Source organism: Pleurodeles waltl, chromosome 12 (genome assembly GCF_031143425.1).
Source record: "Pleurodeles waltl isolate 20211129_DDA chromosome 12, aPleWal1.hap1.20221129, whole genome shotgun sequence".
Lineage (NCBI taxonomy): Eukaryota > Metazoa > Chordata > Amphibia > Caudata > Salamandridae > Pleurodeles > Pleurodeles waltl.
Genome location: NC_090451.1, coordinates 142,212,687 through 142,238,399, shown reverse-complemented (window position 1 = coordinate 142,238,399; position 25,713 = coordinate 142,212,687). Strand labels below are relative to the sequence as shown.

The following is a 25,713-nucleotide window of genomic DNA, read 5'->3' as shown; positions in this document are numbered from 1 at the left end:
GAATGTAGTACATTACAATAAATCATAAAATTCACTGAAAACCCACAGTTAGCTGTTATATGTGGCCCAGATAACACAAGTCCAAAATGGTGTGCAACACACAATATACAACAAAACATGTTACCCACAATGCTCAGTACATCACTTTGTCCTTAACACAGAAAAATAAATCTGTTTACCAATATCAAAACGCGTATTTAATACAGAAATGCTGTGTTAATGGGAACACAGAAATGTAGTGAATGACAGAGAGGGCGAAATTAAAAAATAAGACATTTGGGTTGGAACTAAAGAGGAGAAGAGAAGGGAACATGGTTAAGATGAAAAATGTTAGGCTTTGAAGAAAAGGAGAGAGACAGAGGAAGTAAAAAGGCTAAAAATTAAAGAGGGAAAGACAAGGGTAGACTTCAAGGGTGAAATATTGAGAAGTAAAGAGGAGGACACAAGTCTAGGAACTAATGAGGATGAAACAAATGGAGGAATATGAGGAGGAAGTATAGAGGAGTAGAGAGGGGAGAAAGTGAAGAGGAGTGTGAAAGACTATAGGCTAAAGAGAAGAAGATAAATTAGAGTAGGAATGAATGGGAGAGAGTTAAGAGGAGTATAGCAGTAGAGAAAGTGAAAGGGAGGAGAGAATAGAAAAAGTCAAAGAGGAGTGAAGAAGGCATGGAAGTAAAGATAGGGACTGAAGAGTAGGACTTGAAGAGGAGACAACTGGGTGAGGAAATAAAGAAGGGAACATAAAAGTGAGCAGAAACTAGGGCTGAGTAGATAAAAGTGAGTTATGAATTGGAGGCATTAAGGAGAATACAAAAGACAGCAAGAATACAAATATATGTGGAGCGTAGATAAAAAGAGCACAAAGTAGATGATGTGAAGATGAAGAGAGAAGGTGATAGTATTCAGCTAGAGAATAAGTAGAAATAAAAAGGTGACAGAAGGAGAGAAAGTCAGACTGGAGAGAAACAGAGAAGAAATAAAAATTTGGACAGAAGGCAAGGAAGTAACAAAAATAATATAATCATAGTACGTTAAATGAAAGGAAGGTACTAGAAGTAAAGAGTATTACAGAAGAGATGGAAGTAGAGATTACTACAGAAGAAGAGGACATTTTATCATGTGGTTGGCTCCCTGTAGATCTTTCATTCCATATAAGGTTTCCTACAGGTGATTTACTCTGATGATGAAACAGTGGGTAGAGGATGAAGGTATAAGATAGTGGTGAATGCTCTCTGTGGATTGTTGACTGTATTGAAGGCTTAGGGTGAATCCCTGATCCGGCTGATGGCCATGGGTATATTTTAACCCTGTTGATAGTTATAAATATTTCTATGACCTTGTTGATGTTTACTGGGTGGATCTTGGACCTGGTTCATGGCTCTGAGTATGTGCGATGATGGCTTTTTCAGGGTGTTTACATGGTGAATATTCTAGGTGGTTCCTGATTATGTTGCTAACACCCAGAATATTGTTATCCAGTTGATTGTTTTGGGTAGATTCTACACATATTAATGGCTCTGGATGGATCTGTGATCCTAACAGTAACTCTGGGTGGATCTCGGGATCAGGTGAAGCTTTCATGTAGATAGCTGACCTGTCCATGGCTCTAAGTGAACAGGTAACTCTGTGAGTAGTCTTTTATTGACTGCTGGTCCTTTTAATAGTTCCGGCTGGATTTGGACTCTGCTCATTGATCTAAGTGTTGGTGACCAGGTTGGTGGCTCTGCCTGGTCTCTCAGAGAGTAGTTGTTGTCAGAGAGATCCATAGTCCTACAATGGCAGGCAAGAAAATGCAATGTAAAGAGGGAATCATGCAAAAATATGTATTTTAATTAGCTTGTCTAGAAAGTGAAACTGTGTCAGACAAGGCCAAAATGTGCTTAAACGGGAAGTAGAAAACTTGTGTATTTCTTGCTGAACACAGAAAAACATGTGTATAGGCTGTCCATGCCTTCCTGGCCAGCGAAATGTAATCCAAAGAAATGCGTGGTAATGTATGGGCCAATTCTGATTGGGAGAATGTGATCTATTTAGAATTGCCCCGTATGTTAAGTCCATTCTGATTGATTGCTACCAGTCAATCAGAACAGACTTTACTTGAACATTCTCAGCTGCTCAGGACTCAAGTACAGGCCACTAATTTTGGAGCAGTCTGTGGACTGCTACAAAACTACCCCCCTGAAATTGACATTATTTAGCCTGATGTAGCCCAAGTGCATTCTGTGACAATGGCATACCCCCAGAAACAAATTACTCACCCCTACTTACCAATAACTCAGGGTGAATAAATGACTGTACTGATGATTCCCCATAATAATCTAACCATGTACTGACTCCCTGAGTATATATGCTCATGGCTCTGAACGATTTCTGATCTAGTTCTAAACTCTTTCTAGATCTGATCTGTTTAAAGTTTGGATGGAATAAGATGCTGTTGATGCCTTTGGGGACTTTTTGGTGGACCTGGGTGGATCTTTGACATTATATGTGGTCACAATGAGAGGATATATGACGCCTTTAGTATCTCACAGTGGACCTGTAACACTTTTGATGGTACTGTGTGAATCTTTGGCCATGTTAAGGATGGTGGTTGATATATAGGCCCTGAAGGAACGTCTGTCTAGACATGTTGATTGGTTTGTGGAGATCTGTAACCTAATTAATATGCACTTATAGGATACTTGAGCATGTGTATGGATAGTTTAATCACTTTAGATTAAAAGTCTAACAATGAGGAGTGTCCTGGAAGGCGTTGTACCTACCCATGTTCCAAAGCAAGGCGCACAAAGCCTTTACGGTTTCTGAGAACAACTCTTTCCTCTCCAGGTACACAGTTCAAGGATTCTGCGGCTCCTCCAATCATGATAACCACTGCATTCCCAGTCCCATTCTTGGAGAGGACATAATCTAAGCTTGGTTTACTGACAGAGCACACCCCTGCAAGAGGTACAAGACGGTAGTACATCAGAAATGATTATAGACTGAACCACCAATCCTGATAATATCATTGTATCGGTAAGATGAGGTCAATGTCAGTCAATCCAGGCAACTATGTACCATAGTGAAAAAACACAGTCATCTTTTCTTCATAGTATAATTGTAGCATAGAAATGGGGGGCAGTGTTGCCCCATCACAGACCATAGAGATAGGGCAATCACCTTCACAGAGTCAATGGTCACATTTATTCACCTAGAGTGCACCTCTTCTTACCACTGCAGGACCAGAGACAAGGTAATCCTCTCAGAGCCAGTGAGGATAGTGTTTAAGACTTTGAAATAACAAATGCAGTAAGAGCACAGCACTGGTCATCACAAATAACATCTTAGCACTTCCCACATAGGCCACACTACAAACTAGCACCATTCCAGCCAGCCGCACACTATAGAGTAGCGTGCATCCCATCTACCCGGTGTTTCAGCACTTTGTGGATGCATATTAACAACTCCCTCCATGCCTTTCGCTGCAGGCCACGTGTTAGAATACTCCGTGCCACATAACTCCCAACACACAATGAATCAACGCACACAATCACAAATGGTAAATTTTTGGAGCCCATGTGGGAATTCCTTATTGTCATAAATATCGTGTCTTGCAGTACCTTTTCAGAATAAAAGTTCTAGATTCTCATTTTAAATCTTGAGGAAAAATTAAATGCAAAATCCCAAACGGTGGGTGTGTGGTAATACATCTAATGCATCATATAGGGTCTGCTCTTTGTCCAGTTCAGGATTTTTTTTATCTAAATTAGGGAATAATATGTCTTAATGGCCATTGCTACCAGTACTATTACATAGTATACTTGACACGCTGTTTTGGCAACACACATTTCTCCAGGTATTATGTGGAGGAAATCACACAGACAAAAATCTAGGACCAATTTGTGTGGGTGAAACTGCCATTTGTGCCCCATTTTGAAGTACCCAACACTCAGAGTGAGGTCCTGTGTAATGTAGCAATGCCTGTGTGGGTATACACTCTTTCTTGAGCAGTAATCAATGAAAGCTCTCTTTTCAAAATGTTAGTAGTCTAATAGTGAAACTGTTGTAAATTGTACATAGAGTCACTAGACCAGCCAGCTTTTAATATATCTATGAAATCTATGAACAAACTATATCACAAGAAAAAATGAACTATATTTATAAAAGCAAATTAGCAAAAAGGGAAATCTGTGTTAAAAAATCTCAGATACTTATTTTTTGATAAACCAAGTTTCATTAATTTTCGAGAGCTCAAATCCTTATTTAAACAAGCCTTGGCAAAGCCAATCATCCTGGCATCACCCGCCAGCCTTTTGGAAATTCTTGTTTTGTTTTGTCATGGCTTTGCAAAACTTTCTTGTTTGGGCAGCTGTCAGGGTGTTTGTTAATCTATAACAAAATTGACTAAAACATTACCATAGTACTCCCAGGCAATGAAGGGAACTACTTTGTGTGTGGATGTGCTCCTTGTGAACAGGAAGCATGCCGGAAATCACAGCGAAGTAAGCCAATGACTGAAGTGGGGTGACAGATTACCCCTTGATGCATGCTCAAGAGGGTTAGAGAAGAATGTGAATGACACAACGACAGACAAAGGGATGAAGTATGGCTAAAACAGTGAAAAGTAACTATGTCACTCACATCATTTTAGTAAAATCAAAAAGTCTGTTTCAACACAGACCAAAAAAGCCGATCATTGAGCCATTGGCTGCCAGCTTCTTGCCTTTGGGAAAGAAAGAAAGAAAGAAAGAAAGAAAGAAAGAAAGAAAGAAAGAAAGAAAGAAAGAAAGAAAGAAAGAAAGAAAGAAAGAAAGAAAGAAAGAAAGAAAGAAAGAAAGAAAGAAAGAAAGAGAAAGGAAGAGAAGAGAAGAGAGAAAAAGAAAGAAAGAAAAAGAAAAAAGGAAAGAAAAAAGGAAGGAAAGAAACAAGGCAAGAAGTAAAGAAAAAAGGCAAGAAAGAAAGAAGGAAAGCAAGGAAAAAGGAATGAAAGCAAAAAAGAATGATTTAGGGAAAGATAAAAGGAAGGAAGGAATAAATGCAAGAAAAATGAAATAAGGAATAAAAGCAAGAAGAATGAAAGAAGGAATGAAAACAAGAAAGAAGGAAAGGGCAATAGAGAAAGAAAGCAAGAAAGAAGGAATGAAAGAAAAAAGAAATCAAGAAAGGAAGAACAAGAAGAATGAAAGCTTAAAAGAAAAAGGAAGGGAAGAAAGGAGGAAGGAAAGAAAAAATGAAAGAAAAAGAGAAACCAAGAAAAAAAGAAAGAAGGAAAGAAAGAATGAAAGAAAGAAAGAAGGAAAGAAATAAAGAATGAAAGAATAAAAAAGCAAAACAAGAAAAAGTAAAGGAAGATAGAAAGAAAACAAAGAAGAGGGTAAGAAGGTATAAAAGAAAAAAGAAAGAAAGATTTAAAGAAGATGTGAAAGAACAAAAGGAAAGGAGAAAAAAGGAATGAAAGAAAAAAGGAAACATATAGAAGGAGTTAAAGAAATAAAGAAAAATGGCAAAAAGAAATGAAAGAAAGGAAAACATGGAAGAAGGAACTAAAGAATGACAGAAAAAGAAAACAAAGAAAAGGATAAAGGAATGAAAAATAGAAGAAAGAAAACAAAGATGGAAAGAAATGAAGAAGAAAGGAACAAAGAAAGGAAATTCAAAAAAGTGCTACAAGCTCTGCATGTTAAACATGATAAAGTCTTGTTTGCTTCCTGGGCAAAGTTTATTACAGAACCATTAGTGAAACTGAGTCCAGAATAAGTGTGTTCTGAAGAATTGTCTGCTTATGAATTCACATAATATTGAAGCTTTCGATAACTTAATACAGATCAATTTAAAATGGGCACAATCTAGTATTTTGTGTTATACGGGCAGTCAGATAAAGAGCACTCCAAAAGGAATTTACAGCAGCATTGGCAGGAGACGGGAACTGATAAACCATGGAATGTGCCCTGTGCCAACATCTGGTATAATTCGTCTTTAAAAACACAAATGCAACATCAAAGTAGCAAAACCTTTAAAAGGTGGGTGGAAGCAAAAGTTGAATGACACACCAACAGACCAATGGCTGAAGAAAGCTGGCTGACAGCCCCTTTAAATTGGTAATGCTATACAAATTATCAGAATTATATTGTATAGATGTATTGTTTTAAAAAAATCGAAAGGTCTTGGCTAACACCAGATCCATAAAATAAGGTCTTCAGATTTCCCTTTGGGTAGATTCCTCTTACATTACATGAACTCCAGCACCTGTCCACATTGATCTGCAGTATGACCAAGAAGTAGTGAAATATTTGTCTTTCCATTGAAGGGGGCTAATGCGGATATGATGCACAGCCACACAGTTGCAACTTTGTGGTTATTCATAAATGCTTGAAACAACCTTTCCACACATTTTGCACTACTAAAGTACAGCCTCTGTAAATGGGTTTGAGGGGTGTAGTATGTTTTGCAAAGTGGCTCTTACAGAGATTTCCTTCATCCTCCCAATTAGCATATCACAGCTAGTTCTCAGTACACTCATTATGTCAGTGACTATTCCCATTATATATACCTACTACTGAATTGGAGCTTTCCATTAGATCCGGTTTGCTTGTTGTGACAAATTTCTATTACTCAAAAATTGCATTAGTCCCCACACTGGTGCTATCTTTAATGGGCAGCATCCTTATGGCCCTTCAAAGATCTTTATTGCTAAACTGCAAATGGCAAGACTCACCTATCACCTCAGGACTGAAGATCATCTCACCCAATCATTGCCAATTATCCTGAGATTGGAAAAAGACTTCCTAAACTTTAGACAAAGCCTATGGGCTAATTTGTAAGCGCTTCTTCAGCCTCTGCTGACATTGACAAATTTTCTGCCTGATCCTCACATCAACTTATACATCTAAAGCCATTCAAAACCCTAAGCCAGGAGTACATCTGCTTAGTTCACACATTCAAGGCTTTGCCTTCATTGGGGCTATTATTAAACCATTTCAGGATTTAACAATTTGTCTATTTTAAAATAGATATGTTTGTTAGCCCTGTATTATGCCTCTTTCTCTCTTAGACCTATCGGATGGCTACTGTGATTAGAGTGTTTTTTGATAATTCTAAATGAAGAAATATGGTCTGTTTTTTTTTTGCCTTCTGTCTACCATGCCCAATGTTGTCATCAATGATGTGTTTTGAAATGTTGTCACTGATGTCATCAATGATGATTTGAAGAGACAATCTGTGGCTGTGTAGAACAGTGGTGCACACTTCCAAAAAGTTAGCTTCAAAATTATAAACAAGAAAACTAGTGAAGGAAGTCCAAAGTCTCAAGTCATGTGTTCCAGGAGTGCCAGAGTGGTTGCCACACCTAGCCACAAGGTGTGCAGACTGAGAGCCAAGATGGTCCACAATCATTTATACGGAGAAGTAAGAACAACGGCACATCCATCTGTTCATAATTGTATTCTTTATTCTTCTTAGTTGGATCACACAGCAATTCGTAGTAAATATGGCGTCATCACGGTCAAGGGCCACCAAATATAGTGCCAAATATAGTGTCAAATCCAAACACTTGTATATTGTTCAATGCAAACGCCAGCCTGTTCAATGCAAACGACAGCCAACACGTGTTTCGTCAAACGCGACTTTCTCAAGGCTGTGAATTAATGTTACAGATAATAAATAAACCAGCTGTTAGTTCCAACAGTCCAGTATGCCATATCATTTAGCCCAAACGGTGACAATCCACCTATGATGCCTGTGTGCCAAATGAAGAAAGAGTTTTGGAAACACCACAAGTTGAACACCACGGTGTCTAGTAAGTGGGGTCCATAGTGATTTTGTGCTCTATATATAAAAGTACATCCTATATAGGCGACAGATAGTCGGAAGATAAAGTGGACGACAGAAAGTGCTATGTATATCAGAAAGGTGCAGGACTATAGTCAGAGTAAAGTAATTAGAGATTAATAAAACAAATAAGAAGTTATAATAATTAACATACCTTTAGTATTAAGGTAAAGAGACCATAAATTAAATGTTGAAGCCGTAGTATACGAATTCCAACAATAAAATCTTCATGAATGCGAACAAAATCTGATTGGGTAAGTCCAAGAATATGTTTTGATGTGTCTCAAAACCACACAGGGACCATGGTAAGTCTAACCGAAAAAGAAAGAGGGGGTTATTGAAAGTGGGAGTAGCCTGGCTACGGTGCAGTTACGCAATGTGTAGACTAAGTGCTTACTAATGGCCATAAGGGCTTCTGCCAAACATAACCAATATTACTAAATACACAACATAGGTGCAACAAAACACAGAAGAAAGATTCTATCCAAGCAAAATTAGTGGTATCCTCACGTTGAATATACGCTCCAAAACTGCACAATTCAAGTATATTCCATATAAATTCAGCGTTCGTGTAAGTTGGAAATCAAATGACAGTCAGTACCTACAAATTGTATAGCAAAGTAATATACAAAATGTATTTCGGAAAAAACGTATGCCGGATATACCAGACAAAGACCTCGAAGAGGTGAATATGCCACAAGCACATCAGTAGATGTGTTTGGGCTACATTTCCTGTCTTCTATAGCAAAGTCAAATGCGTCAGGAATGGCAAACCGGGTAACTATAAATGTAATTTAAGCTAGGAAAGAAAAGCTACTCACTAATGTAAACTTTAAATGCAGTGGCGTCTTACCTGATAAGGTGCACAACAATTATTTCCTAGTCCGACGGCGTGTAAAGTAGCAGCTCGTGCTCGAAGCTGTGTCGTTTATACTTGTTACAAGTATAAACATAGTAAAAGGACAATGCTGTGCTTGAACATTGCAAACGGCAGCCATATTGGAAAGGAGGAAGCGTGAGCAGAATAAATTAGGGAATAGTGAGTGGTGCACAATGAACAAAATTGTACTTGGTGCTCGTGATGAAGAGAAGAGATAGAGTTAAGTGAAGCATAGATCCCCAACATCAATAACATGTCTGCATCAAATGTAAATAGCATTATGACTGAATGAAGTAATACATGAAAATCGAGCTATATACATAGACCAAAGTATCCGTAAAGTGTTGCCCATCAGAATAGATAGTGTAGTTTACCACTGAATATTGTGGAAAAACATATGGATACTCACACTATATGTAAGTACACAAGTAATATCATAGGCATATGATTGACACTGTGTATATAAATGATAAACATGTAACCATGTCATCCATACGTATCTAATCATATATATCTACTGCAAGTACTCAACATGAGTTGCTAATATGTCCATGCATATACTGATAAGATGTGTAACTTGCATACATTTTGACTAAAGGTCTTGTGACATGTTATGAATACAGAATATTTACTTGAAAGATGCAGTTATAAAAAGACATGCAGATCCTTATCTAAATTTAGACCTTCCTCTACCGCACACAATTTGATAATCCACCTGCTTTCCAGGCGTCTAAGCAAAAGAGTCCTGTTGCCTCCCCTGGGACAACCGTCCAGGGTGGCAATACTATGTGTTTTTATACCCAGAACTTCCCGCTGGGCATGTACAGAATTAAAATGTATAGCAAATGGGTAATCTTTGTTGTTATTTTTGATTGCTCGAATGTGTTCCTGTAGTGGCTCTTTGTAAGGTCTGATGGTACTCCCTACATATATTAATTTACATGTGCAGATTAAGCAGTATATCACAAATCTGGTATTGCAATTAATGAATTGTTTAATACGATACCAGTATTGTAACAAAAGGATTTTGTTTTGTCCAGGGTATAGTTGCATATGTTACAATGACCACATTTGTAGAACCCTTGTGGAGGTTGTGAAATCCAGCTATCCTTTGTGTCACTTGGTAAAAAGCTATGACATAGACTGTCTCTTAGAGTTCGTCCTCTAGTGTAAATGATGTCCGGTCTATCTCTGAGACCGTGTCTCAAGGTATCATCAGATAATAGGATATGCCAATTTTTCTTGAGGATTTTGTAAATATCCGAACTTGCATTATTGTACGGAGTAATGAAAGCTATACCCATCCTTTTTCTGGTCTTTTTAGGTGTGGTATCTGATAATAGAGATAATCTTTCAACTGTGCGGATTCTCTTATATGTCTTTTCCCACAGTTGGTCAGAGTACCCCCGATTACGAAACCGTTGTTTCAGTTCATCTAGTTGCTGTGAGAATTCCTGTTCCTCACAGCAGTTGCGCCTCACTACAAATGCCTCACCATAGGGAATAGCTCTTATTTGTGAGGAGGGATGGGCCCTAGTGGCATGCAAAATGGAATTTGTTGCAGTGGGTTTTCTAAAAAGTTTTGTATGGATTTTGTCTTTCTTAGTGTTGAGGGTCAAATCCAAAAAGTCTACACTGTCCATACTAGAACAACAAGTAAAATGAATGCTAAAATTGTTCGTATTAAGATAGTTAACAAAAAGATCTAGTGCTGCAGAGTCACCCGACCAGAAAAGAAGAACATCATCAATGTAACGTCCCCAGTACATGATGTGTTGCGTAAGTTCTGGGGCACAGTTACGCCAAATATGTTGTTGCTCATAAAATCCCATTTAGAGATTGGCGAAGGAAGGGGAAAATGTAGCCCCCATCAGAACACCCTGTATCTATTGATACCAAGAGCCTTCGTGTAAGAAAACATTGTTGTCCATAACAAGATGTATGAGGTCTAGTAGCATGTTTGAGTGTCGCAAAAGTGTAGCATCCCTCTTATCTAGGAAGTGTTGTATGGCAATTAGGCCAGTCTTTTTAGGTCGCATGTATACAGGGAGGTTACATCCAAAGTAGCTAGGATGTGACCCTCTGTCCATTGGTAGTCCGCTATCAAGCAGAGGAGATGTTTAGTATCTCGAATATATGATGGGAGGTTCTGTACGAATGGTTGTAGGTATAAATCTATGTACTCGGAAAGTTTCTCAGTAGGAGAGTTAATACCAGATATAATCGGTCTGCCGGGGGGAAGTTCGCAATTGTATGTACTTTTGGAAGTATGTAGATGCATGGGAAGCTAGGTGTAGAATTGAACAAGTACTTGTATTCTAAATCCGTCAAGAGACCCATGTCCCTCCATGTACTCAGTTTGGTTTCTATATCCCTGGTGATTCTGGCTATAAGGTTGTTGGTCAGTTTACAATATGCTACATTGTCAAGTAATTGTCTCTGCAATGTAGTCAACACGATTCATTAGCACAATCTTGCCCCCTTTATCCACCTCCTTGAACACAAGATCTTTTTCTTTAGAGAGAGCCCTTAGTGCTTTCCGCTCATTGGTGGTGATGTTATGTGGGATAGTCCTGGATCTAGTATTGTGTCGTGTCTCCAACTTGTATAAGTCTTTGGTGACCAGTTTGTAGAATAATTCAATAGCACTATCTGCTGGTGAAGTGGGCGTAAATCTAGATGTAGGTTTTAGTCCACTGTAGCAAGTGTCCGAGATATTTAGTCCTAGATCCGATAGTATCTTGTCATAAGAAAGTGCATGTGAGGTATCCGCAACATCCTCCAAGGATAGTAATGTCTGTATGTCCTTAATGTCTCTAATTGATAATGGACAAGCTTGTGTGTCCCTAATCACAGGGTTGGTCATACTTTGTTTATCCTTAAAATGTTTGTAAAGCTTGCATTTGCGTGTGAATTTAAACAGGTTGATATGTGTCTCCATGTAGTCAGGTGAAGACGTGGGTACAAATCCTAATCCCTTGTTCAAAAGACTCAGTTGGTTTGAATCAAGAATTTTATTGGTCAAATTAGTTACACAGATATCTCTCCGATCAACAATATGATCATGAACATCAGGGTCTAACTCTTCATGTTCCGTGTGGTTGATCTTGTAGTGACTCCTATTTTGCCCTTGTCTGGTTCTGGTATTTTGCCTTTTTCCCTTCTAGTTCTCTTTGGTACGTAGTCTGCCCTGCTCCGGTTACTTTTTGTCCTTTGCGGAACCTCTCTAGCTCTAACAAAAAAGGCGACTTTACGTTGCATACATTGGTGTTATCCCGTAGGGAGCTGTTGGTATCCTCACTGTTTAGACTAGAACAGCTGGATAGATCTGTGTCACTAGTTCTAATATTAGAATGTGTGGGGGACTGAGGTCTAGTGCTTCTGCTGGTCTGTTTCTCAAGGTTAATGTTATCAAATTTTCTGGAATAAGTAAAAACCCGTCCTGTGGCATAGTCATTCGCGTCCCGTTTAAGTTTACACATTTTTTTCTCCCTAAAATATTCCTGGTGTCTTTGAAGTACCTCTTTTAGGATACCATAATTCTTATCTATTGCTTCGGATAGCTTTGTATCTAGAATCTCTTTCTCTAAATCACTGATTTCAATAAGTAGTTTCTCTCTTTTCTCATTGGCATCCCTGATAAGGATGTCCATAATGCCATAGGAAGACATAATCAGCAACTGTTCCCACTCCAATAAAAGTGTGGGGTTTAAGTCCCCAAAGGATGGGAAAAGGACCACTCGTAATGATGTAATTGAACATGTCATGATTGATGCAGTCTATGAGGTCATAAGCAAAGTGAGGGGCACATGTTCTAATTAGTTCATTAAAATATAACTAGTGAATGTCAGTAGTTTAAAATGTTATGTTTTAACTGTCAAATTCACCTAACTATAATGTTACTTTAACCTTTGTTTTTTTCAGTGGATATTTGAGATTGTTTTAAAGAAAGGAAGATATTAGCATTAAACTTTAGGGTATTGTTGTTACTTATACTGGATACACACTTGTGTCTGGACAAAGCTACACCTCTCTGATGAGCTCTAACTAGAGCACAACATGTGTCAGTGAAGTGCTTTTATTCCTTCCAGGTTGGCTAGAATAGTATTTTACCAATCCAAGACTGTAATACGGTATTTGGAGTGGTAAAAGGCTTTTGTAATTTTTTAGCTTGCCGTGGATGGCACTTGCTAATCCAATGCTTAAAGTCTTTGCTATAAAAATTGAAAAAAGCTTGGTCACACTCTAGCTCAGTGTGGATGGCACTGTGGTTACCCGATGCTTAAAAACTCTTCTAGAGGAACAGACATTCAAGGTGAGCAGATTCAGAGTGCCATTGGTGTTGTAGGGTGTTCCCTGCTTACTTTTTTGCATAATTTATGTGGTACTCCTAGCCTGAAAGGGGATTGTTTCGACTTATACTGGGTGCTCCCTTGTGTCTGGACAAAGCTATTTCTTTCTGATGAATTCTAACTAGAACACATGTCAGTGGTTGCTTTTATACATTCCAGGTTGGCTTGGATCGTCTTTTACCAGTCCAAAGCTGTAACAACACGCCTGGAGTGGTACAAAATGTTACAATTTTTCAGCTCAGTGTGGATGGCACTTGCTAATCCTATGTTTATGGACTTTGCAGTAAAAATGGTAAAAGGCTTTGTCACAATCTAGCTAAGCATGACTGGTACTGTGATAAGCCTATGCTTAAAGACTCTGCTAAAGAAACCGACATTTGAGGTGAGCAGCTTCACAGCGCCACTGATGTTGTAGGGTGCTCCATATAAAGGAGCTGCTCTCTGCCTAAACTTGGGAACCACCCAGAGTTCCTGGCTTCTTTTTTTTGCATAATCTGTGTGGCACTCCATACCTGAAAGGTTATTGTTTTGACTTATACTGGATGCTCTCTTGCTTCTGGACAAAGCTATACCTCTCTGATAAGCTCTAACTCTAACATGTGTCAGTGATAGCTTTTATTCTCTCCAGGTTGGGTTGGGTGGCATTTTACCAACCCAAAGCAGTCATTCTGTGCCTGGAGTGGCATATGCCAGTGGTTCTCAACCTTTTGACTCCTGAGGACCCCCAATGAATCACCACTGGAAGCCGGGGACCCCCAAGCAATTTGCACAATTTCAATTTCAAACCTTAAAACAGTAATTCCCAAAAAATACACAAATGAGTAAACACCAAATACTCGAATTTCTAAAGATATAATTATTTGATATTGAAAAAAATATGGAAAAATTGAAAAATGTTAAAGGGAGGGTTGATGTTGCATCTCGAAAACAAACTTTTCAATGTTTGGTTTTATTTAGGAAAGCTGTATCCTCAGGTCAGATTATACATTTCCCAAGCTATTTTTGTTTTTATGGTTTAGGTACATAAGATATGAGAATGCTTTTTCATATACAGGGAGTGCAGAATTATTAGGCAAATGAGTATTTTGACCACATCATCCTCTTTATGCATGTTGTCTTACTCCAAGCTGTATAGGCTCGAAAGCCTACTACCAATTAAGCATATTAGGTGATGTGCATCTCTGTAATGAGAAGGGGTGTGGTCTAATGACATCAACACCCTATATCAGGTGTGCATAATTATTAGGCAACTTCCTTTCCTTTGGCAAAATGGGTCAAAAGAAGGACTTGACAGGCTCAGAAAAGTCAAAAATAGTGAGATATCTTGCAGAGGGATGCAGCACTCTTAAAATTGCAAAGCTTCTGAAGCGTGATCATCGAACAATCAAGCGTTTCATTCAAAATAGTCAACAGGGTCGCAAGAAGCGTGTGGAAAAACCAAGGCGCAAAATAACTGCCCATGAACTGAGAAAAGTCAAGCGTGCAGCTGCCACGATGCCACTTGCCACCAGTTTGGCCATATTTCAGAGCTGCAACATCACTGGAGTGCCCAAAAGCACAAGGTGTGCAATACTCAGAGACATGGCCAAGGTAAGAAAGGCTGAAAGACGACCACCACTGAACAAGACACACAAGCTGAAACGTCAAGACTGGGCCAAGAAATATCTCAAGACTGATTTTTCTAAGGTTTTATGGACTGATGAAATGAGAGTGAGTCTTGATGGGCCAGATGGATGGGCCTGTGGCTGGATTGATAAAGGGCAGAGAGCTCCAGTCCGACTCAGACGCCAGCAAGGTGGAGGTGGAGTACTGGTTTGGGCTGGTATCATCAAAGATGAGCTTGTGGGGCCTTTTCGGGTTGAGGATGGAGTCAAGCTCAACTCCCAGTCCTACTGCCAGTTCCTGGAAGACACCTTCTTCAAGCAGTGGTACAGGAAGAAGTCTGCATCCTTCAAGAAAAACATGGTTTTCATGCAGGACAATGCTCCATCACACGCGTCCAAGTATTCCACAGCGTGGCTGGCAAGAAAGGGTATAAAAGAAGGAAATCTAATGACATGGCCTCCTTGTTCACCTGATCTGAACCCCATTGAGAACCTGTGGTCCATCATCAAATGTGAGATTTACAAGGAGGGAAAAAAGTACACCTCTCTGAACAGTGTCTGGGAGGCTGTGGTTGCTGCTGCACGCAATGTTGATGGTGAACAGATCAAAACACTGACAGAATCCATGGATGGCAGGCTTTTGAGTGTCCTTGCAAAGAAAGGTGGCTATATTGGTCACTGATTTGTTTTTGTTTTGTTTTTGAATGTCAGAAATGTATATTTGTGAATGTCGAGATGTTATATTGGTTTCACTGGTAATAATAAATAATTGAAATGGGTATATATTTTTTTTTGTTAAGTTGCCTAATAATTATGCACAGTAATACTCACCTGCACACACAGATATCCCCCTAACATAGCTAAAACTAAAAACAAACTAAAAACTACTTCCAAAAATATTCAGCTTTGATATTAATGAGTTTTTTGGGTTCATTGAGAACATGGTTGTTGTTCAATAATAAAATTAATCCTCAAAAATACAACTTGCCTAATAATTCTGCACTCCCTGTATGTGGTAAGGAAAGGAAGTAAAACCATAAGGGCCTCACATCTCTCCATAGCCTCTCTTGCACATGTATTTTATTTGTTTTACACCTCTCATATCAGTGTAGGGTGTGGGAGCACTTTACAGGGGACTACATGGTGTAGGATTCACGCCATCCATACTGGTAGGCATTTTCTAAGACCACTTGGTCTGGAGAAGCACAAACTCAGGATTCAGTACATAACACAGTAGCTAGCGCTGGATTTAATAATGTATTTCTACGCAAGCAAACCTTTTTTTAGCAGCATAAGGATAATGAGAGACTGAGAAAAAAAATAACTTTCTAATTTGTTCCATGCAGTTTGCAAGCAGTTCTTTGACGGCAGTTCATAGCTCACTGTGCTAGATTACGATTGCAACTTATGAACTGCACAATAACAAAAGAATCTCTGTGACAAAAGCAGAAACCCACTGTGCTATGCACATAAAATACTTTTCTTCGAATTATACACTTTCTTTGCTGCAGCATTTTAACCATCTGCCCTACTTTAGAGGAGTCAAAATTGCCACTATACAAAACTCCCATCTCTCTCCAGCAGGTACATTAATCACCAGATTTATCTTGACACTTTTTTTTGCTGGAAAGCTGCAGGATATTTGAGGAACTTTGCAGTGTTTTTGAAGCTGCTACACAAATGAAGTAACAAATATAAAAAACATGCACATGTTTCTGTAGAGGCCCCAGCTCGAGATGTGACTTCCTGTCGGCCCAGGTCAGCGGACCCCCTGTGAACGTGTCACGGACACCTCGGGGCCTGCGGACCACAGGCTGGGAACGACTGGTATAAGGCTTTTGTCATTTTTCAGCTCAGCTTGGATGGAACTTTCTAATCCTAAGCATAGAGACATTGCTGTAAACATGGCAAAAGTCTGTATCGCTCTGTAGCTCAGTGAAGATGGCTCTGTGCTAATCCTATGTTAAAAAACTCTGCTCAACAAACAGACATTTGAGGTGAGCAGATTCAGCATGTCAGTGATGTTGTAGGGTGCTACATATAAAGGAGCTGCTCTCCACCTAAACTTGTGAACTACCCAGAGTTCCTGACTTCCTTTATTTTATAAATATATATATATATAGACAGTTGTGGCTCCCGATAACAAGAAGGGCCGGGGCGGCGCACGGGGGGTGAAAAAAAAATAAAATAAAATAATAACACTGACCTTCTCCGCCATGCGCTGTTACTCTGTCTGTCGTTGCTCCAGACCAGGCAGGCTGGCACAGGCTCTCAGCCTGCCCTGTGGCCAATCCTGATGCTGCTCAAGGCAGCATCTGGATTGGCTGGGAGCGCCAGACTTGGGAGTTCTCGGGTGATTAGTGTGCTACACAAATAAATATACCATAACATATCTGGAGTGAATTGATATCCTCTGAACAACTGTATACAGATTGAACATTGTGTGCAGTAGGGATTACCCATCTATTTGTTGTTGATTATTAATAAGAACTCAGCTACCCATGAAATGCATGGTGTAGGCTCAATGTTGCACATATAACAAGCTTAGCTCACCTAATGGGGTTGTATGTGTGAAAGCATTAATGATGCTTCATACTATTCTGAGCTACTTGGTACTTACTTTTAGACCTCTATTGACATACTCATTTATACAGTAATGTGTACAAAAAAAAAACCTTCGATAATGTAATCAGTGATGTCATCAATTATATCATTGGAGATGTGATTAGTGATGTCATAGATCATGTCATGAGTGATGTAATGTGAGGTCATCAGCGGTGCATGGGGTGGTGCAAGGAATAGTTAGCTCTGCTAACTAAAACTGGTGAATTTATGTGTTTTTTAGATCAAAACATTAATGTTGACATATGGCCGAGGCCTGGCTATATTGTAAATGAGGAAGGGAGCATGAAGCCCCAGTCCCAGGTCGATTTTGGTCCTGTGGACCCCATCTCCTGTGGCCTGGCTATATTGTAAAGGGGGAGGGGAGCAACAGCCCCCTCCCTGGGGCAATTTAGACCCAGGAGCCCCATCCCCTGGGACCTGGTCAATTACAAGAGGGGGAGAGGGGCTGTGCACCCCCTCTACCGGTCTGATTTCAGCCCCGGCGATCCCACCCCTGGGGCCCAGCCACTTACTCAAGGGGGAGAAGGGCCATGCGGCCCCCATGCCCGGGGCAATTTCAGTCCCAGGGACCGCATCTCTCAGACCCCTGCCAAGAAAGGGTGGGTGCCCTGGAGCCCACACAGGGCACCCACAGTATTCTTGATGGAGGCCGCAGGGGAGCCCCAAGACCCCCAGGGCCCCAATCACCTCCCTGCATCCAGCAGGAGCCGGCATTGCTCACACCCGCAAGGAGCTGCTAAAAATGCTACTCCCCATGGGTGGGAGCAATATTCAGATCTGTTTCCCTGCTCAGATCACTTAGGGAAGGGAAACAGACCTGAAGTCCACTTTCAGCGGGTGGGAGCATTTTTCATGCTCCCGCCTGCTGAGAGCAGACTTTGTGTTTGCTCTCGCCTAGCAGAAGCTTTGAAATTGCTCCCACAAAGCGTGAACAAACACAGGTTTCCCTGCCCACACCAAAGCAGGCAGAGAAACAGCTATATACCAGGGTGGGCACCCCAGGACATAGCAGGTGCCTTTTCTGAGGGATGGGGTGCACAGGGCTATAAATGGCTCTGGGAGTGGGGTTGCACAGCTCCTTCACCTTCCTAATTGCGGCAGGCCCTGTAGGATGAGGTCCCCGGGTCAGAAATCAGTCCGGGGAGGGAACTATATGTCCCCCTCCCAATTATGAATAAGTTTAGGCCCTGGGGGACGGGGTACCCGGGCCAAAACCAGCCCAGAGAAAGGACCATGCGGCCCTCTCCCCCTTTTCAATATAATCTGGGGTATGGGATCCCCAGCGCCAAGTCGCTCTATATCCCATTAGTCTAGGCAAATCACTTAGGGCCTGACATAAAAATTGGAGAAGGGGGAACTGCATCACAACGATGAAGTTATATTGGATATAATGGAATTTAGATTTCGGCAGACTGGTTATCTTTCAGAGTAACCCCTCCACAAATATTTAAATCACACCCTTGCCTATAAATAACTAATAGGACCTTGTGTAGTGTAATTGGTCCTCACGTAACGAGCTTCAATACTGCGGCGTCAAGTTTGTGCTATATAAAAACTAAAGAAAAATGTGTAAAGAGGTAAAAACAAAGGGTGAAAATAAGGAAAGACAAATATATACCCATCTGCTGCTGATCTGTACAGAATCAAACCAGAAAACCTGCATAAATCATGGCTTCCCGCTTAAATTGTGTGATTTTAGGTAACTTTTTTTATTTCACCAAAACTCTCTTTTCTTCATTATCGGGCATGAAAGCCCTTTTACATATGGGACTTCAGATTTAGCAGTTGTACAAAAATCTTTTGTGTTTGATTCATTAGACCATAATGTTGCTCTATAATAAAATGGGGCAACGTACAGGGTTTACATTGTCTTTTAATCAGCGTTTCTTGTGCTTTGCCATGATGTGCTGTATTAATAACAAAGTTCCACATGTTAAAGAAATACACTTATTATTATTTTCAAGAGACAGTTTCATATTTTAAATGATGTTTGTTGTGTGATTTACATAGTAAATGTTTTTGGGGTTGGGCTTATGCAGGGGCTCTACGAGCTAGACCATTAGCTTGGTACTGACTTGGCTCTCACTTACCCACCTCTAATTTATGTGCCCAGTAAACCTCCAAGAATAATAATAATGGTAGGATAACTGAGGATGTTATAGCATTTGCTTGATTGATCTGTGCTTTGTCTAGTCTCACTTTTGAACCAAATTAATATAGAGCAGTGGTTCCCAAACTTTTTTGACCCGCAGCTCCCTTGATCCACTGGCCATTGGCCAAGGCTTCCTGTTATGTCCCTTTTTTTTTACGGGTGAGGGGATGTAAGCCTGGCCCCGGGAGCACTTCCATTTTGCTCTCTTAAATTAATTGGGATGGAGCCGATAAAGGGGTCTTGGGTGACTTGGAGTACACACTGCCAGTAACCTGATGCTGCAGGCCAGTGCACAACATTTTTGTCACACTCTTTCAGCTTGTCATAGCACTTTCCCCTTGCTCCTGGCAGGTCAAAAAAAAGCATATTAGCATTTTCGATGTCAGATCCTGCAGCACCACGCACACTTGCAAGTCACACACGGCAATAGACCCGATTACAGCCTCAATGGGAGAAATACATTCTACTGATTCTTTTCATAAAACCTCCCACTTCCCTCTTAAATGTTGTCATGTATGTGATTTCATGATTACCTGCTTTTCCTGAATAGCCAAATAACATGGACCGCAATACCACTTCATTATTGTCCTGAATGTGCTTGGCACTGCCTAGGCAGACATGCTCATTATTTATTAGGCAAGACATCAAGCACTGGCCCAAACCCTTCCATACGCTAACAGGTGTGGCTTCTATAACTCCCCCACATGGCATTCCCACATGGGTTACTCATGGCCACAAATGCACATTATAAAAACCTAACATGTTTGATTTATCTGCACTGCGATTCTTTATTTTTCATACTACTGTACAGCTCTTTTCTTAACGTTCCATCTCTAGAATGGAACCACATAGTACTAAGAAAGAGAGAGAATCACAATGCAAATAAATCAAACTTGTTAGGTTTTTGCAGTGTTTCCACTGCAAGTCTTTCTCTTTCATACTACTGCGTGGCTTCGTTAGCTGTATGGTAGTATGAAAGAGAAATACTCGCAGTGGAAGCAGTGCTTATTTTGAGACGGTGGTTTCCAGTGGGGGGCACCAGCACTTATTTTTGAGGGCCGACACTTAGTTTTCTGCATCAGGCATGTACTGCGATCAAATGCCACATATGGGAAGGACAGAGGAAGAGAAGGATGGAAGAGCTCCACATTTGGAGAAATCTGAAAGCTGCAAAAGTGAGCTGAAGAGGCAGGGAGAGACTGTAAATGGATTAAAGAGGTCCAAGACTTTAGGATTACACTACCTCAGGATTCTGTGCTTGCACATTTAATTGCAGCAGCTGCATGTTTCAGAGGAGAGCTTTCATAACCGCCACGTTTTAATTTACAAATTAAGCACTGAGTCGAACCAAATAAACTTGATGGGTTCTACAATTTACAACATAACATTGTACAAACCTAACAAGGTTGATTTATTTGCACTGTGATTATTTTTTTTTCATACTAACTATAGTATGCCTCTGATCTAAATGTAACATGTCTTTAGAATGGAGCTGTGCCATAGTATGAAAGAGAAAGAATAGCAGTGCAAATAAATCAAACATGCTAGGTTTTTGCAATGTTACGATGTACATTGTCAAACCCATCATGTTTGGTTTGCTTCCACTGCAAGTCTTTTGCTTTCATACTACAGTGAAAGCATTTCCAATGGTCCTAAGAAGTGTGCGGCGCCCATGGTGAGTACTGATGGCGCACTGGGGTGCCGCAGAGCACACTTTGGGAAACACTGATATAGAGGGTTAATGTGTCTCATTTAAACCACATAATGTAAAATGTAGATGGTAGATTTTTATTTTTCGTAGATAGGTAAGTGGATTTCTGCTTTCAACAAAGAGATCCCTTTGTTACTTGAAGCTCATAAACTGCAATCCTTGTGATATAGCACAGTGAGCTAAGGCATTCACTGTGAGCAAAAGTCACATATGGGAAAGACAGAGGAAAAGGAAAAAGCGTCACAAACCCAGAAAGTAGAAAGCTGCAAGAGTGAGCGGAGGGGGCAGGGAGTGGCTGTAAATGAATGAAAGAGGCCAGAGATGGCTTCAGGATTCCGATGCCTCAGCATTCAATGCTCGCACATTTAAATGCAGCAGCCGCATGTTTCAAAGGGGCTTTTGGAACCGACATGGTTCTATTTACAAATTAAGCACTGAGGTAATTTAATGCTTGTAAATCCCGCTATCCTTACATATTACCACTTCACATTAAAATATGATGCTCGAGTGAATTTCATGTACCTATGGGGATGGACTTTCAATTCCGCACTGAGCAAATGCGATGCAAAACACAGAAAAGTAACATCACTTTCCCAGGTTTGCAGATCAGAAAATCGTTTGCACCCTGATATGCAAATGTCAATGTCTGCAGGTGCACATTACTATTGTTTTCTTCGTTTTATTTAGCTTTAGGTCTAATAATCAGTGCAAACTCATCTTTTGTGAATATGAACCATGGTTACACTCGAAAAGAGCATCTATTTTCAAATGTGAATTAAACATGAAGGGGCAAATAGCTTTGAGATTCACCCCCTTCCGCTGCCATACGTCGTCAGTGAGACGGAAGGTTTAGCTACCAAACTGGTGTAGGATAATCAAAGGTGTTTTATCTCGGATCAGAAGAAGGCATCCGCGGCCCCTGTGAGGCTAAATACATCCCCGAAGCCACAGAAACAAAGTAAGCTCTGCTGCAGTGTGGCACACCTAAAATAACTTAGAAAAATAGGTGCCCACACACTTTGTTCCAGTGAGAAATTCACCCTTCAAAACTAAAAAGATGCTCCAGAGAGCGTGGACTAGTGTGAACGTTTTCAATAGTTTCAAAGAAACAGCAACAGAAAAATAAAGTCAAAATTATCCTTGCTTTCAGTCATATCGTCAACATTTTTTACAAATTGTTTCACATGCTGCAATGAGCCAACATCACATATCTCGGAAAGCACCGGGACTAACAGCGTTTGCACATTTGATAGCTGAGCTTGTGAGAGTTCTGTGTACCGGAAGAGGAAGCAAAAGGTCATCACAGACCCTTTACATACTGGGATTTTAGAGGCATAGTTTAAAGCAATGCAACGGGTCTTTTCTTGCCACATAAATTTAAAAGTAAAACATGAAATCTTTGTACACCCCTACTTTCAAGGAACTGTGAAGCACCACCCAGTGTATCAGCTTGGGCGGTGTCATTGGAAAGACTACAGATGTTTCAGGTCGACGTGGTGTTATGTATCTGGGCTTTTAACAACGCCCACCTCACGCCCATCACTATCAATCGTTCCTGGGCTTGACCTTCAAAAATCATTACGTTTATCCTTCCTTGGGGCCATGGGCGTAGGAAGTGTGGGGGATGCGGGGGATGTATCCCCCCCAGATTTTGGAGGGCAGGGGACACAGGGGACGAAGGTGGGGGGGACAAGGGGACACAATAATTTCCCCTCTCACATCTGTTATTCAGAGGGCCATTAGCGCACAAAATCGCTACTTACGATAGCCCTGTACAGACCATCCTCCAAGCTGATGGTAACCAAATGAAGGTGAGTCAGGAGGCCCCCTGCGCCCTCTGCTCTTTTGTCCTGTTCTAAGGTGCTCATAAGAACAAAGGGCACAGGAGGAGAAAAGAGTTTTGGATGATTACTGTCACCTGCTTCCTTGAAGAGGAGCACTGCAGGATGCTTTCAAGAGGAGCTGCAAAACAATGAGGAAGATCTAAAGAGAGAACAGAGTCCCACTCACCGTGACGCCTGCAGGCTAGAAAGGAGACTCTGTGAAACACAATATTTGTATTTGCCTAAGATCACACCAGGTGGTGAAACAGTGAAGTCGAGATTGAGCCCAGATTTTACATTTTTACACAACAATTTAGCTATTAGAAGGGTATATTTTTCTAACATTTATGTTTAATGTTTTGTTTTCTAGGTAATGAAGTGCTTGATTACAGCGTGGCTAACAGGGAGAAGCCATATTTCATTTTGGGCCGTTATGCCTAGCGTTATTATTTATGTTGTTGTTATCGTTACATACTTTAGCATATTGAAGTATATTATCTTTTCTCTATCTTTCTTCACTCTACTCTGAAACAATCTACCCTATGCCACTGCACCCTACACGACTTTTCTCCACTCTGTGCCACTCTACGCCACTGCAATCTATGCTATTCTACTCTAACCATTGTACACTACACCCCTGCACTCTGCCAGTGCACCATTCACCACTTTACTCAAAACCAATGCACTCTATCACACTGCACTCTATGCCAATCTACTCTGCACCACAGCACTCTATTCCACTGCTTTCAATGCCACTGTACTTTGCACCACAGCACTCTATGCAACTGCACTCTATGTCACTCTACAATACACCACTGTCCTCTGCGACCATCTAATCTGCAACATTGCACTTTCTGCCACTGAACTCCACGCCACTCTACTCTGCACCACTGCACTCAATGCCACTGTGCTCTGTCCCACTGCACTCTTTTCTGCACCACTGCACTGTAATCTACTCTACACCACTCCACTGTAGGGCACTTCACTCTACTTTGAAATCATCTCCTCTATGCCACTGCAATCTACGCAACTCTACTCTATGCTATGCCAGTCTAATCTATCTTGCACCACGCCAATGTACCCTGCACCACTCCAATCTGCTCTGCACCACTCTATGCTACTGCACTCTACATCTCTATGCTCCACTCTGCAACAATCTACTCTTCACCACTATACTCTACTTTGCAGCAATCTACTCTATGCCAATGCACTCTATGCAACTCTAATCTACTCTGCACCTCTGCACTCTAAGCCACTCTTCTCTACTCTGCATCACTGCAGTCTACACCAATGCATTCTATCCCACTCTACTCTACACCACTGCCCTTTATGACACTCTACTCTGCAACACTGCACTCTGCCACTGAACTATACTCCTCTCTACTCTGCTCCACGGCACTCTACTCTGCACCGCTCAACTATATGCCACTCTACTGCACTCTACACCAGCGTCCTATATGCCACTACACTCTATGCCACTCTACTCTGCATCACTGCACTCCACCACTGCACTCTACACTAGTCTACTCTACCTTGCACCACTTCACTCTACCATGCACCGCATCACTCTATGACACAGTACTCTGAACCACTGCAATCTATTCTGTGCTCCCCTCTACTCTTCACCACTCTATGCTACTGCACTGTACGCTAAACCAGTGCAGTATTCGCCAATGCACTCTACACCACTTTACTCAAAACCAATGCACTCTATACCACTACACTCTACACCAATCTAGTTTGCACCACTGTACTCTATGCCACTTAGCACTCTGGACCACCCAACTCCACTCTATGACACTTCACTATGACATTACACTCCATGATACTAGACTCTGACACTCTATTCCATTAAACTCTAACACGTTCTCCACTCTGTAACTCCCTACACAACTCCCTATACGCCACTCCATTCCACTTTACTCCACTGTATGCCACTGCACACCACTCTATGCCACTTCAATCTACGATACTCTGCTCAATGCCACTGCACAACCCTCTATGCCACTCCAATATACAACAATGTACTGTGCTCAACAACACTCTACCCAACTTTCTCTATGCTAGTTCACGTTACTTTACTTCACTCTACTCCAGTTCACTCTTCTTTATGCCTTTCCACTCTACGACACTCTGCCACTCCACAACACTCTATTACACTGTGACACTACTCCACTCTGATACTACTTTATGGCATTGGCGCTTGATTTATCAATTCAGATCTCCATTGATTGCCTTCTCACTCATATGAGACGTGAGTCCGATTTATCTTCGCCGTTTTGGTTACAAGCACTCTGTAACCCTTTCAACTCAAGCTTAACGAAGGCTTAGGATGATCCTGATACTTGTCTAGGGGATCAAAATATTGTCGGCCAAAGTACCTTGACTTGAATTTGTGATATTGTACATGAGTTGGCATTAGCATCGGTACTGTAAGCTAATGACTTCTTGATTCACTATTTGAGTCATTCATGTAAAAGTTGGTGTATAAAAGCTTGTAAATCATTATTGTGGATGCTAACCTTGTAGGAAAGTAGCCTCTTTCTAGCTTGGTTTCCCCCACTTTTGGCCTGTTTGCCAGTGTGTTTGAGTGTGTCTACTGGGATCCTGCTAATCAGGACCCCAGTAGTTATGCTCTCTCCCTTAAATTATGGTTTTTGCATACTGATAACCCAGTATTTCACCCTAAATTGGCATATTGGTGCCCCCTTATAAGTCCCTAGTATATGGTACTTAGGTAACCAGGGCATTGGGGTTCAA

General features: G+C 40.8%; 1 protein-coding gene across 1 annotated transcript in view; it reads right to left on the bottom strand.

Annotated features, from left to right (window-relative positions):
• Nucleotides 1-25,713, bottom strand: part of MOGAT3 (monoacylglycerol O-acyltransferase 3) — a 132,854-nt gene that overhangs the window by 12,691 nt on the left and 94,450 nt on the right. The window contains exon 6 of the mRNA XM_069217429.1: nt 2,763-2,937. Coding sequence (XP_069073530.1) covers nt 2,763-2,937 — 175 coding nt within the window. The remainder of the gene's footprint in view (nt 1-2,762; nt 2,938-25,713) is intronic.